The following is a 15,833-nucleotide window of genomic DNA, read 5'->3' as shown; positions in this document are numbered from 1 at the left end:
TTGCTTGACAACCAGGAGCACAATTGAGCCGTTTAAGCGATACGGTAGACATGCTTTTTTTTTGGAAGAGGCATAATAGAAGGTTTAGTTGATCTTAATTGGCTTTTGTCAAGCACAAGAGCCTCTTACCCCTTCCTAGGTTCACAAGGAGTATTTTTCAGGGTGCCTGTCCATTAGTCTGTGTGACAGGCCAAAAGCCAGTGAAGGGTGGCAGGCTGGATAATGTGATTTTAAATGAGGCAGAATTTGCTCTCTTAGCGAGTTCCATATGTATTGGATTGGACTTATCAGCAGCATATGCTGACAGTCGCTCACGGTGTTCAGTGCTGAGGTCTGATGGCTGGTCTGATTAACCAGTTACAGTAATAACAACCTGTACACACTTTGGCTCTCAACCTGGCTCTGATCAGTTGATAGAGCACAACTTTATTTCAAATTCCAGCTTAGACAAAGAGCTTGCACACCCGAATAAGTTAAAGCGGGACAGCAAAGTTACCACTTATCACCCTGCTCCAGGGCAACGGCATGTGCATGTGTTCTTATCACAGGGCACTTCTCTGCTTATCTCTCTTTCATGGAGGATGAGCACTCTCAATTGCCTTGCATTTCCTCAGATGCTCTGCAGGGTAACAGACTTTTCCATCTGTCAAAGCCCTAAATTCCCATTTGCACAAGCCCTTCACATGGCAACTGCTCCAATCCCTTCTTGATTTCAGCTGATTGTCTTGGAATCAAATCTAATTGCAGAGAGGAGCTCTGCTTTCCAACAAAGTGTCTTTGGATGCATGACTGCCGTGGAGAGGGAAGGAAACATCTCACAGGTTCTTTGTGGCAGATTGTAGAGGTTAGATCATGTTTCCTTTCTGATAATGGCACAGATCCAGTGCTGGGAGGTGACTCCTGCGAACGGGCACAGAAATGGGTAATTCATGTTACGTGTGTAAAGCCAAAGGCCTTGGCTTGCTCTGGCAGAAGGCTCCTCTCATGTTTCCATAGGAACATAAGGGAATTGAAGATTTTCAACACACAGCTCGAAGTTCAATCTCACAGTTATTGAGAGAAAACATCTGCTGCCACTACCCAGGTAGTGTTGCAGATCCCAGCTTTAAGCTCTGAGATATGAAATGCATCGGCTATGAAATGACGCTGGCTCCTCTTGGATAGGCGGAGAACCCATAAGAAACAAGGGCTTGTAGCTCCGTGTGCATCACACCAGTGAGTTGTGCTGATGGAAAGCTGTGACGTGATGACATTTGCTTGAAACGTCAGGACCTTGTAGCATGAGGAGGTGACAGCACCACATTCTGCTGCAAATAGCTACTGGGACATGGTGGTTTGGTTCTAGAAGATGAGCCGCTAAAAGTTATCACGTTGCACATGGAGCTCTACTTAGGGAAAAAAAAAAAAGGGGGAAAAAAACCTTTTAAGTACGAAAATAGGTGCTAAAGGAATCCAAATTTGGAGCTTTCTTGTCTGGCTGGATGCTGAATGACTGAGTGATAAAATGGCAGATGAAAATCAATGTCAATAAATACAGAGGAATTCATGAGGGAAAGAGTAAGTCTAACTACCCATATGCAATGACAACCTGTAAAATGGTTCACAGGAAAAAAAGATTTCAGAAATCCTGTGAAAAGTTTTCAGTTTGGTGCTCTGCAGTGGTCAAGGGGGGAGATGGAAGACAGGAATGGATTAGGAAAGGCACAGATAGAAGAACAGAAAACACTGTTTTGGCCTTGAAAAGACCATGTGTTTTCATGCCGTAGCTAAACAAACTGTGGAAATTATTAGCACAGGATATCTGGAAGGACAAAACTAGGTGTTCAGGGAGGTTTCTAGAGCAATTGATGGTGGCATCTAAGTACAGGTGTAGGTGCAGCCTCTTCAGAAAGTGCCCCAAATGTCAATGACTACCATATGGAGTGTTAGCAGGGAGAGATCACCCTGTCATTGCCCCTTTCTCTGCATGTCTTTTCTGGCCACAGTAAGAGACAAGATATTTTGTTCAACCAGCCTCTGGTCTTCCCTGAAATGGCTCTTGTGTTATAATTTGACAATAAAAATGTTAACAGATTGTGGAGGTTTGAGTTTCTTCCGTCGAACTCACAAACACTTAGTGAACAACTAAGATTTTGTTTACACATTCAGCAGGACACAGTGAAGGAACCAATCTGTCCCCAAATTAATTACTTCATTTTGCATTGTTTTTGTGGTGCTAAATGAATGAGGTGCCCACTCCCCACCATGTCCCTCCTGAGACCTTCTTCCTATTGTGTCAGACTTGTCACTGCAATCTCTCTTAATTGCAGGCTCCTTGGTAATTCCTCTGCCACAACATTTTCCTGAGCAGAACCACTGGTGACTACTCAGATGAAAATAAAAGCTCTGACAAGCTGGAGTTTTAATTTTTCTTTAGGTTGCTTGTAGAAGAGGATCATTATTAGCAGATGATAATTAGAAAGTGGTAACACTTTAATTTGCAAGGATATATCAAAATTCATTAGCATCTGAAAGCTTTGCTGTACTCCGTGCCGAAAGAATTGGAAGAATCAGACAGGTTCCTAATAGCTATGGTAAATACCCTGACCAAACAACTGTCACCACTATTGTAACCTGGTCTACCTGTTCTCTGTCTCCATAGCCCATTTTTATCAGAGAAGCCAAAGACAAGGGAAAGGTCAAATCCCCGGAGTGGGTTTTATCCCTCCTAATGGCTTGTCTAAGCTGATCATCTAAAGGGAGTTCTCTCTCCTTCAATGGAGAGAGAGAAGAACCTCTATTCAGAAGGTGCTTCAAAGAAATGTATTGAAAGGACAAGGTGTAATGGTGTAATGGTTTTAAACTAAAAAAGGGTATATTTAGATTGGATATACAGATCTCCCATCCTTGGAGACATCCCAGGCTAGCCTGGATGGGGCTCTGAGCAAACTGATCTCGGTGAAGATGTTCCTGCTCATGGCAGGGGTTGGACTGGACAAGCTTGGAAGGTCGCTTCCAAAGTAAACCATCCTGTGATACCATGATTCTAGGAAATTATCTGCTCTGAACTCATGGGAGGTGAGATGGGAACTGGAAGTGATCAAAACTGTGAGGAAAAGGCTTCTGCTCAGAAAGTGGAGATATTGTGTCCAGTTTGGGCCCCTCAGTTCCAGAAGGACAGGGAACTGCTGGAGAGAGTCCAGCGCAGGGCAACAAAGATGCTGAAGGGAGTGGAGCATCTCCCGTGTGAGGAAAGGCTGAGGGAGCTGGGGCTCTGGAGTTGGAGAAGAGGAGACTGAGGGGCGACCTCATTAATGTTTACAGATATATAAAGGGTGAGTGTCAGGAGGATGGAGCCAGGCTCTTCTTGGTGACAGCCAATGATAGGACAAGGGGTAATGGGTACAAACTGGAACACAAGAGGTTCCACTTAAATTTGAGAAGAAACTTCTTCATGGTGAGGGTGGCAGAGCCTGGCCCAGGCTGCCCAGGGAGGTCATGGAGTCTCCTTCTTTGCAGACATTCCAACCCGCCTGGACACCTTCCTGTGTAACCTCATCTGGGTGTTCCTGCTCCGGGGGGGATTGGACTGGATGAGCTTTCCAGGTCCCTTCCGATCTCTGACATTCTGGGATTCTGTGGAGAACCATTCTGAACAATGTTTGCTGTGGTGGGGACCTCATCCTTCAGGCTGTTGTCCCCAGGAGGGGATCAGCACTCCCAGAATGTGGCTCATCCCACCTTGGACACACGCACCGAACAAACCACCTTTAGGGTACCAGTTTCTTTCCATTGAGAATAGAGCCGAAAATCTTTGTGGGCCAGATGCTTGACTGGTCCAAGAGCCTTAAGGTAGATGTTGACACCTCATGACTGATTCTCCAGTCCATGAATTGCAGTTTTTCATCTGGCAGGAGTGTATTCCTTCCACATTTTCCAGCAAGCTGCAAATATCAGCTAATTAAAATATCATAAGGGTGGAGGCAAGACCTTGTTTTTTAACAGTTTTTGAACAAGTGTTCAAAGATGTCCTAAAAAGACATAAACCCTACTTTGTATGAAGCAATTAGCCCATCCCTGGCCAGCTAATACCTCTATAGATACGGAATCATTTTCTAATTTCCTCTGACCAATCACTCATGGGTGTTTATTCCCCTATAGGGAAACAGTGAGCAGCCTGAGGACTGCAGGTTACTCATACAATAAACTATTTTTATTTTGAACTATTATAAAGTACAATCATGTGAGGGAAGAGCATTTGCTGGATTTTTCTGGTAGGATGAACCTCTGTGAAAGTATAAACAACGCTGACATTACATTATCAGTGTGAGTTTTCACTGTTAATCATTTATTGAGGTGAATGAGAAGTGACTCACACCTGCCAAAGCTTTTTTCTCAACAGCCTTTGCAAATTCAGGCTAGAACCAGATCATGGAATGCTGTTTACGAACTTTCCATTGGCAGTGCGGGCTTTCTGGATTATTATTTTCTTGTTGCCATTTTTGCTTCATGTCATTTCCTCTTTCACTCTCAATTTACTTCTATTTTGTGAAATTTCAGAGCTGTGAGGAATGAATGCATGCATTTTGTCGTTACATGATTGAGGTGGAAGAACGGCTTCCTGAGAGCTTGAATTGCCAACAAGAAGGATTTCAGTGCTGAAAGCTTTGAACTCCAGAGCTCTGTTTCCCACAGAAAAGCAGAAAATTAAGTCATCTAATCCTTGCAACATTCACCTATGGAGGGAAATGAATAATATTTTTCTTATTTTGTACAAGGGAGAACAGAGGTTCAACAAAAGTTGTGGGTTGGGTTTTGTTTTCACTGTTTGAACATCAAAATGATGAAGAAAATTGGATTGCAGGTCTCTGGGTTCCCTGATCTCATGACTCATCTGCTGGACCGCCCGAATCTCTCTGCCCAAGTCTCTTAATTTTCTTTTCTCTCAGTCCTCTTATTTCAGTGAGAAAATTTTGCCACTGCAACCCGACCACAGGTAGCTGTTCCCTTTCTATTTCTGTGCCTCTGGCAATACTTTATCCCAATATAAAGTTGCCCTCATGGGAATCTGGAGTGCTTGGAAACCATGCTGGGCCCTTTGAATACGACGAGGGTAGCAGTTTGGCTTTCAGTGCTTTTTGGCAAAAAAACAGGTCTCCCAAGGTATATTTTTCTGCAGCCTGCCAGGAAACAACCAGCCAGCATGTAACAACAAAAAAAAATCGTATGAGCTGACACAAAAGGTCACTAAATCAGTTTGGGTTTCTTGGATTCGGCAACAATAATGTCATCTCTATGTCAAGAAAAATAACTTCCTGAGAAGTCTGGCCAAGAAGAGAAACAACAGCTCAGCTCAGCTGTCTTCATCTTGCCCCCTCTTTGTGAAATAACTTGTTAAGGGATCCCCAGGTTTTGCTGAGAGGTTGCTTTACAGAAAGGTTGGGATAGGCTTGGAAATTGCTGTGGTGAGGAAGGAGAGAGCTCACACTCCCAGATGCAAGGAAAAAGGAAACCTGCAGCACATTGATTCTGAAGTTAAGAATGTATAAATAACTCCTCAAATCCTAACAGCTGGGCAAGAATCAAAGAATAGTTTGGATTGAAGGGACCTTCAAAGCTCATCCCGTGCCACCCCTGCCATGAGCAGGGACATCTTCACCAGCTCAGGTTGCTCAGAGCCCCGTCCAGCCTGGCCTGGGATGTCTCCAGGGATGGTTCATCCACCACCTCTCTGGCCAACCTGAGCCAGGCTCTCACCACCTTCATTGTAAAAACTTTCTTCCTCATGTCTGTCCTGAATCTCCCCTCTTTTAATTTAAAACCATCACTGCTTGTCCTATCACGACAAGCAGTGCTAAAAAGTCTGTCCCATCTTTCTCATCAGCCCCTTTTAAGTACGGACAGGCCACAATAAGGTTTCCCCAGAGCTTCTCTTCTCCAGGGTGAACACCCCCAACAGGCAAGAATGCCACATTTCTAGAAGTCTTCCTGCCTGGGCATCCTTCTTGTCCCTCTTCACAAACACCGCACAAAGTGTGTATGCCAACCGTATCTTCCACCTCATTTCTACACCCTCTGTGTGTTTTTTTCTGAGGAGCTGTGGACAGCTGGGAGGAGCGACATCCTCCATCTGCAGAGCTCGTTACCTCGAGACTGCCAGACTGAAGTCTTGGCTACACGCAGGACTGCATATGTTTGGCTAAACCTGTTTTGAACAATTTAGTTCACAGCCATGAAGGCTGTGTGAAGCTTTGATTCTGATTTGACTGTGCTTTTATCACGTTTAAGTAAGCTAATTGGGAACCAGGTGAAGTTGAGCTGAATTAAACCGTTCCCATATTGAAATTAGTATCCACCTCTCTGTAGGATTTAAGTTGGATGCTGTGATATATAATGTCAGTGTGGAAACCTCAATTTACTTATCTCTGACCTGTATGCTGGTTTTGTTGCTACTTTATGTATACAGCAATGCTTATAGTGCTGTTTATTTTTTTAATGACTCAGTGAACAGAACATAAGTGAACCCAGTCCAGACTGAGAAGGACCAAACACTGTTATTTAGTAAGGAGGAGGAGGAGCTAAGTGGGTATAAAATTGATAGGTGGATTTGTTCTATCGCCCTTTGGACATGTGTCCATCATTACACCCCTCTGGTTTGGCATTCCCCCCAGCCACCTCAATAAGAAGAACTGGCTGAGGGTGGGACATACCCACTTATTTCCAGAGGCAAGCACTTAGGATGTGTTTGTGGGCTGACTGGGGAAGGCTTGCAAAATCCGAGGGTATTTTCTGCATTGGAGAGGAGAGCAGCCTCCAGCATGACTACACAAGCCCCTCTCAAATAGACCCCTTGAAAAAAGGCTTGCAAAGAAGAATTATTCTCACCCCTGGGATTTGTGAGGGTAGCATCAGTGCCTTTGCCTCCATCTCCGCAGCGGGTATCATCGAATGGGAGGCACTGATCCCCAGTTCCAGCCAAGACCTCTGCATTCTTCACAATGTCTTTCACTGATGTGGTTGACTTGATTTTATAGATACGTCGGCTGTTGGTGTCGGAGAGGTAGATGGAGCCGGTGATGGGATCTGTGGTCAAGTAATACTTATGAGCTGGGCTGTGGCTGAAAAAAAAGGGCATGACGTTATTATTTTTCTGGAGGATTTGTTTTCTCACGTCAACAGGCAGTGCAAGCACTTCAAAGAATAAAAATACACAGGGCAGACAGACTGGGAAAGTGGAGCAGTGCAGGGTGTGTTACAGCACAGGATCCTGAGCTCTATCAGCGATCGCTGTGCCTGGGGTGTTCTCTGGCATGGAAAGTGCCCGCTGGCCTGAGCCTTAATCATGCCAGGAACTACTACAGGTTGAGTTCAAATGCTGGGGATTGCTTAATTTACTTAATATAGACATAGTCCTCAAACTGGTGTTCATGCAGTGCCAGAAAGTGAAGGGGAAGTGTTGTACACTAGGGGCAGAAAACAAAGGGAAGAAATGAAATAAAATCTGCCCTCCCAAGAAAGACCCCAGGACAAAAACCCAAAAGCAGAGACCCAAGTATAAAGCACTTGAAGATATACTCTTGAAAATCACTGCATCAAGGTTTCTCTTGCTGACTCCAGCAAAGACTTCAGAGTCCTGTCCTACCCTCTTGGGGATCTGGGGAAGTCCTGCAACTGAATTTAGCTTGACCTCGATGAAGAGAGAAACCAAATGGTCCTTGGAGAGTCACATTTTGCTTAAGTAAAACATGAACTAGTAGGAGGGCTGAGGAACCCTCCTCAGGACTCTGATAAATCCTGTTCATTCACTGCTTCCTCAAAAACAAGAAAGGACGCTTGCAAAAATGAGGTGAGCAAACAGAAGGATAATGTTTTAGCTCCATCACTACAAAACTAAATGAGCCCAAAACTGAAGAAATGGATCAAGAAGCATCCGCTTTATGGAAAATATTCGATGGGACTGGCCAGAAAAAAAACAAAACCAAAAACCAATCCAAAACCGAAAAACAACATATGAGTTCAGATACAATTAAAAAAAATTCCCTTTCACAGATTCTATCTATAGTTTAATATAGACATTAAACTTATTAACTTCCTTTATTAAAATTATGTGTTTACTACTAGTCCGTACTGAGCTGCATCTTTTCTAAGCCTGAAACCAACAGATTGAACTTGTAACACCTGCTGCCTGGACACAGGTCTCCTTTCTTCTAAGAAAGACCAAGTAGTATTTAGAACAAGTAGGAGAAGGTCTCTACTTATCTCCAAAACACCTTTAAGCTGTCCAAACTCATCAGGTCCCAAGAATTCATAATAAACGTATAGGCCATAGTTCACAATTTTGTGCTTAGTGGAATTGTTCCAGGAGAAGCTGGTGAGAAACCTGAGTGTGTCCGCTATAATAAGAAATTTCCCCTCTCCTTCAAGCTTTGTGTTAGGAAAATTAACAACTCTTCACACACGTAAAAACTACTGAATTATTATTTGCTTAATAAGCCGTAAGTTGGACCTTCATTCAAATTACTGAATACTTGGGGAAACAACAAAAAAAATAAAAGCCTTTCTGATTTATTCTGGAATATCCCTTGTGATTTATCCTATTAAAGTCTGAACAGATTTCATCTCCACAAATGACACTGATTCTTGCTAAATAAAATGCTCTGACCTTCAAGACAGCTCCAGCCTGACAGTTGAGTCTCCATCTGTATTCCGTCCCAACGACAGCAGCCTGGCCGGGTATTATTTCATTTACCTGCACGTCACTCACACTAAGCAAGTGGCTTCAACCCTGGTGGAAGAAGTTCCCTGTGGGAATCCATCACCCTTTTTGATCAGGGCTTTGCATTTTCCGCTGGCTGTCCTAACAAAGCCCAGCTGAGCGTCAGTCAGCTTTTAAGCTCTTCATAATCTCTTTTTTGCATGAGAGGTGGACAAGAGGAGGATGTTTTTAATGGCACTTTGCAATTCTTTAGCATCTTAGCCTGGAAAGCAGCGATAGCTTTCACTGAGTCTCACAGCAGATGGGCAAAAGCAAATGACTTTCCCAACAATGGAGAGAAACGGTGACAGAGCTGGAAATTCCTGCTCCCCTCCCCCAGCACTATAGCTGTAATTTATTTTTTTTTAATTTCATAGCCTCACTCTGGTGGACTTTATTATTCACAGAATCCCAGAATGTCAGGGGTTGGAAGGGACGTGGAAAGCTCATCCAGTGCAATCCCCCCATGGAGCAGGAACACCCAGATGAGGTTACACAGGAAGGTGTCCAGGCGGGTTGGAATGTCTGCAGAGAAGGAGACTCCACAACCTCCCTGGGCAGCCTGGGCCAGGCTCTGCCACCCTCACTGAGAAGAAGTTTCTTCTCAAATTTAAGTGGAACCTCTTGTGTTCCAGTTTGTACCCATTACCCCTTGTCCTATCACTGGTTGTCACCGAGAAGAGCCTGGCTCCACCCTCCTGACACTCACCCTTTATATATCTGGAAACATGAATGAGGTCACCCCTCAGTCTCCTCTTCTCCAAGCTCCAGAGCCCCAGCTCCCTCAGCCTTTCCTCACACGGGAGATGCTCCACTCCCTTAATCATTATAACTGTCTGTGGAATAGACGATAATAAACTATTTTCTAATCCCAGCTCCTGTGTAGAATGGGCACGAACAAACTCTGGTTACTTTTAACCACAGATCAGAGAGCCAGGTAAAAGCAAAATATGAATCCAGTAGGAAAGCTGAATGTTAATTCACACCTAAATTTACAGACTAATACTTTCAATAACCGCTGGTAAACCAAGCTTAGTTTTATTAATGAGGTCCTGAACACAGAGTAGGGGTGAGTTCAAAGTCCACAATCATTAATAAATTATCTCTGACTGGTTGAACTTTTACAGAATCACAGAATCACAGAATGGACTGGGTTGGACTGCTTTCTAATCTCCAGCCTAAATTTCTCCTGGCAGAGTTTAAGCCCATGCCCCCTTGTCCTATTGTTAACTGCATAACTGGATTCCACAGAGGGACACACACCTTTACTAGCAAATGTGCTTTGGAAGAGGCAGAGGTAGAAACTTGTGTTGGTTAAACTACCCATGGGATGATAATAATCTTGGGCGACTTAAAATCGTGGGTCACTTGAGTCTGGATTTCACCTGGTGAGCTAATAGTGAAACTTCTAAGGCATAAAACTACCTTTCTAAATCTAATGTTATGAATGGTATGGGAACTCCCAACACAAAATATATATTTTCTGCAGCATGGCTGTGTGTGAAAAAAAACCCTGGAGATTTTGTTTAATGCTTTCAGATCCTTCAGGATGAGAGATGCTAAATAAACATACGTCAGTAACGTAAAAGTTCCCGAACTGCTTCCCTTCATCTGTGATAATGCGTGAGCACTGGAGCTGGGAACACTGAGACTTTGCTTCTAATTTAAAGCCACAATTAATAAGCAAATCCAAGTGGTAAATTGGACTGATCCTTTCATCCTCTCTCATTTCTCAGTTAGATAATGGACCAAGTCAACAGATGGGACTTTTTTCTACTCAGAAGACTTAATCAGTTACACTATTTGCAATCTTAGAATATTTATCCCCAATATTGACGCCGCCACCACTAGAAAAGGGCTGTGGGTGAAGAGCTGATTTCCCATTCAGAGTGTTCCTTTAGCTATTAAAGGTTTTTCTAGAAGAAACCCTGAGCATCGCACTGATATTTTAAGCCCCTGAAGCACCAAATCAAAGTCGCAGGGATGGGGCGGGCTGGTCCCAAGCCAAGAACAGACACTTTAGTGGGTACGAGTGGGCACGATGGTGTTGTCACTGGGAATGAGGACAGTAACGTGAGAAGTTCTGGAGGCCAAAGTGACGTGGAGGTGACGTTGCGTCTTTGTATGCTTGTGATACCACGATGCGCTGGGGAAGCACAGGGAATTCTTCCAAATCTACAAAGATCCCCGTTGTTTGGGGTTGCATAAAGGTGCTCCCATGCACCTGCCTCGTCCCCTTCCTTTTTGCACTCTGTTTGGACAGGATGGTGGCAGCACCATTTGGGGAGCTTTGCAGATAACTTGAGGGATCCCAACTCGATTTTAAAGCACTTATGCTTTATGTGACTCCTTACACACAGGAACAAGGAAGGAAAGTGATAGAAAGCGGGTGAACAGGCAGATGTCTGACACTCAGGGATTGCTTCTGTTGCACTAGAATCAATGCACAGGCTTTGAGCAAAAGTAATTATTATTCCCTTAGGTTCAGAGCCCACGTTTTGGAAGAGTCTGAGGAAGGAAGCTCCTGCTCCAGTGTGAGAAGCCAGGCTCTAAGGAATAAAGATGAGAAAAGGGACATGGTCCTTGGTTTCAGCAGGTTTTCCATAATATGTCAGACAGCAGACTGCACACTTTTATGTGTTTCTGTTCATATTAATCTCACTGAGCTTCAGATGTCTGCAAGGTGGATGCTCACATCTGAACTGGCTGCATTAACTCCCTTAGTTGTCAATAGTGCTTTTTAGGTATGGTTCATCTGACTTATTTTCAACATATATCTTACGACATGAGCTGGATTTTAGTTTATCAAGTGCAAGGGCGCCTACCACATCCTTGAAAGGACAACTTTGGTAAATGGTAACAGTACAGTTCTGGCTCCCATTGCACTCAACAGACAGGAGCAATCGCAACACCAAAGTGAGTTACCGATAAATGCTGATCTGAATAAACCCCTGGGGCTTTTTTGGATCTGATATCTCATGAAACCACCTCTGTAAAGCTTTCTGTGCTAGCTGCCCTCTTTCCCTCTGATCCTTGCTGGCCACATGAATTTGCTGGTGACTAAAGAACTACAGGATTCCTGCAGCCAGGGTTTTTTGTTCACTGGGGCTGTGTTTCCATGGCTCCATGCTAAGCACCCTGCAGCTCACAAATAGAGGATTTTATTATAGCTGGTGTGAGGAACTGGTCTTTTTTTTGTCCCTGGGTGACATTCAATAGATTAATACACAAGGAGGCCACACAGTGCAGCGAGCTGAATTTACACTTGGCCTTTTTAGTGTTTTCAGTTTCTATGCGATGCCCAAAGCTCTTCTAGTGTCACAGGCTGGATAATAAAACTTCATAGCAGCACCCAGGGACTGCAAAGGACTTTTGATCTCATCCTAGGGCAGTTTTCTGAGGTATCTCTCTCTGCCTCTAATCGCAGATTTGTCTCTCTAAGGTATGAATGGAAACCAGAAGGGAAGAATACATTTAAGTGTGGACACTTTTTGCATATTTGGAAGACAGAAATGCCTCACTGCCCTCCATGTTCCTGCAGAGAAAAGATAACGATAATTCACCGCAAAACATTATTGCCATGCTTGGAAAACGTCATTAGCTTCTGTAAGCCCATCAAGACAGGTCCATACGCAGACATACTAGAGTAAGTTCCTATTATTCTGTTACTGAATGACAGATGGGGGTAAACTTGGAGGCATCATGACTTGGTGATGCTTTTTGGGTCAGCTAACATCCCCCACATTGACACAAAGCCATTTTGGCTGTTGCAGAGTTAGACCTTGGCTACCTAGGCTGTACTGTAGAGCCAAGCCTCTTAGCTGGTAGCTCCAGAACCTCTGCAGATCAAGCTCACCACAGACTATGTAGTGGGGAGGAATCCCTTCCCTTGAAGCTTTTTCATATGGATTGCAGCTTTTCCAAACCACTAAGATTTAGTGCTGGGGATCTCACCCTTTGCAGCTGTTGCCCATAAATGGTGTCAAGCTGAGGACCTTCTGGAACTCAAAGCACTGGAGCTTTAGCTAAGGCTACATCCACTCATGTCCATGCAGCTCAAGAAAGAAAAGGCTTCCTAACAAGAAGTATTATGGCAAATGCCAAAGAACAGCTGCTAACTCACATGAATCCCTCCCTTAATGTGGTCACAGATGGGAAGAGTTGGTCCAGAGTTCCTCGCCTTCCTCCTCCCTCGCCAGTCCCCTTTGGACTGCACTGAAGCCAGCAGGTCTTGGCTTGCTTTCATTTCAATTCTTAGCTTTTAGGACTTGCCTAAAGGCTGAAGCTCTGCCAACTTTATAAGGCTCTGGTGGCATCATTTGTGGTCAGTCCATATATCTTCACTCAGTTGTTGCCTTCATATATAAAAAACTCCTCTTGGAACAGGTATTCAGCTCCTGCCCTTCACTGTCTGAGCAGGTGCACTTTAGCAGCTGCGTATTTCTAGGCCTCTAAGGATACAGCCTGGCTGTTTCTAAGAGAAATGAGTTTTTCTATTGCCTTCAAATGATGTGAAAGAGGAGGTGGGGGGCTGGAACTCAGCCTGATGAAGACGGTCAGCACAGAGGTCTTGTGTACCAACCTCCCAGCCCTGCTAATAAATGCTTTAGGCCAGCCCGTTACACCGTGGAAGCTCAGCCCTTCATTAATGTCCTGGCAATAAGGCAAAATAAACCCGGTTTTTATTCCATTGCATTTCCAGGCATACAGATCAAATGAACATTTCTGGGTTTGCACAGCCTTTGTGAAGTCAAGGAAAAAGTAAATAAAAAACATGTAGCAAGAAAAATCCCCAATCCCAAATGCACAAAGAAAATCAAGCAAAAAAATCTGAACTCCACAATCTAAGCTTCTAATTTAGAAAGCAACCAGGGAGAAGGATGGGAAACTTGTCAGAGCCAGAGGAGTCCTTGCAAACATAGTGACAGGAGGTTGACATCTTCCTGAATGCAACTGATTGGATCAAACTCACTGAAACTCCAGTGAACCCGAATGACAAATATTCTTAGTGACAAAGCTCCAATTTAGGACTCTCTCTTTCATCTTGTTTTCTTGTCATTACTCTTTCTCTTTTATTATTGCGTTTCCTGGCTAAGGTTCTGAGTCACACTAGCTCCTGTCTGAGCCTGACACCTTTTCACAAAATCTGAAGGCTTTCTATGAAGAGCTCAGTTACAAAACCTTCCTTCCCTAACTGGGTGATGTTGGGGTACACCTGGCCCTTCGTTATCCCCGTTACACTCTCCAAAACTCAAAAAGAAGACATTTCACCATATGAGAATTATTTTCCCCATCGTAGCTGTTGCAGTGACCTGTATCCTGATGGTTTCCCCACTTTGCTTTCTTGCTTAATTCCCACCCTCCTCCTCTCATCCCCCTCGTGTCTGCACCTCCCCTGTCTGCATCTCCAACAGCTCATGCAGAAATCTGTGCGACTCTGTCCCGTGATTAACGGCTCCCAGTTCTGATGACTGATCGCCTCTGCCAGTTTTAATCACGCCAGCTTCATTTGCTATTGAATCATCTGGAAATGGCACTTGCGGCTCTGCTGTGTGACAACATGCAACAAGACAGGGAGCGGCATAAGAATTCTCTACTGGTTGGCTTACCTATGTCTGAAATCTTTATTTCTGACAGAAGACAGGAAAGCAGGGAACAGAAGAAAGAACGAGGTGTTAGCAGCTCAGTTCGATGCATTATTAGCAGATTGAAAACTTGACAGTATCTGTATCATACAATGCAATAATAAATAAAGACTTAGCTGGAATGACACTGATATATTTTATATTGGATATTACTTGGCAGCGAGCTCGCTTATGTACCGTTGCATATCACAAAGCAAGTGTGATCTCACCTGCTTGGAGTTATTCCCTTACGCAGGAGATAGGACCCAACAGACTTTATCGTTCAGGGCAGTACTGAGCTAAATATATGTAAATGCAAATATATTCACAGTTTTTTCACTCTCAGTCAAAGCAAAACCTTGTGATTTACAAAGTTTAACAGTCGCACGGTTATGGGTGGCAGTTCATCGCCGTAACCTCATGAACTGTAGCCCAGAAGACTGAAATTATGCTGAGCTGGACATTTTTCATGGGTCTAGTCACATACCCAGCTGCAGTTATCTGCGACCCACAATGCATTCGCTTTCCGCTCCCCAACAGAACACTATGCTCTAAAGACACTCCCCAAAAACAAAACCCAAAAGCCAAATAGCGAGGGTGTTAATCTCCAAGGAGATGCTGATATGAGAAGACACAGGCAAACTCCATTTAGTCCAAAAGCGATGGCTTTCCTCCATCACTTTTAGTCAGCCTGCATCTGAACCCACTTACTTTATAGCACACCAGAGTGAAGAAACGTTTATTAGATCCAGTAACCTAAGTGTTTGCACAGACGAAGCAGCAATCGTTCCAGCAGATTTAACTCTGGAGTAAATTTAACTCTGTGGCTCTACACAAGAGCCAGGAAGGCCACTCTGTCAAGGTTTCCAATTTTCTCTTTTCCAATCAGGAAATACTCTGCAAAACCTCCATGGGTCTGGTATTTCCACTGACAATGAAACGGGGATCGGGTTTTCACAATTGCACTTGTGGGAATGAGATATTAATCCCACTCAGTTGCAATGGGATTTGGGCCCCAAATCACCTAGGCTCTTCTGGAAATCTCACCTTTGGTCATTAAAATAACTTTCTGGCACTGGAGGAACATTACATTCTTTAACATGGACCAGGGCTGAAGATTTATCCCAGCTTCCTACCTTACAAACATGAGAGATATTATGTTCCCGTATGCCATAAAACACAACAGCAAGAATCAAGTTCTTGCTTATTTACTCAAAAGGTTCCCCAGCCCTCTGGGATGTGGCTGCAAGCATCTCTCTGGGGGTTTCCTAACTCAACGACTCTTCCTGATGTCCTTGTCACCCTGTGAGTATAGCAAGACAGTTACTCTGTAAGTGTAATGTTTGTCTGGATCCTTTTCATCCTATACTATGATCTATGATGATGGTTTTCTGTGCCAAATAAGACCTTCAGCAAAGTCTAATTACTGTGGTTCACTAGTAAGCTTCCACATGGCAGTCCTTACAGAAATGGAG

The 15,833-nt window shown here is 43.9% G+C and overlaps 1 protein-coding gene across 1 annotated transcript in view; it reads right to left on the bottom strand.

Moving 5' to 3' along the window:
• The window catches only part of TENM4 (teneurin transmembrane protein 4), a 653,831-nt gene that overhangs the window by 68,161 nt on the left and 569,837 nt on the right, over positions 1-15,833 (bottom strand). Inside the window, exons 25-26 of the mRNA XM_082052895.1 lie at positions 14,344-14,364; positions 6,865-7,097 (exon numbers count right to left, since the gene is read on the bottom strand). Coding sequence (XP_081909021.1) covers positions 6,865-7,097; positions 14,344-14,364 — 254 coding nt within the window. The remainder of the gene's footprint in view (positions 1-6,864; positions 7,098-14,343; positions 14,365-15,833) is intronic.

This window comes from Streptopelia decaocto (genome assembly GCF_964273445.1).
Source record: "Streptopelia decaocto genome assembly, chromosome: 1".
In the NCBI taxonomy this organism is placed as follows: domain Eukaryota; kingdom Metazoa; phylum Chordata; class Aves; order Columbiformes; family Columbidae; genus Streptopelia; species Streptopelia decaocto.
This window is presented reverse-complemented; position numbering and strand designations above follow the sequence as displayed.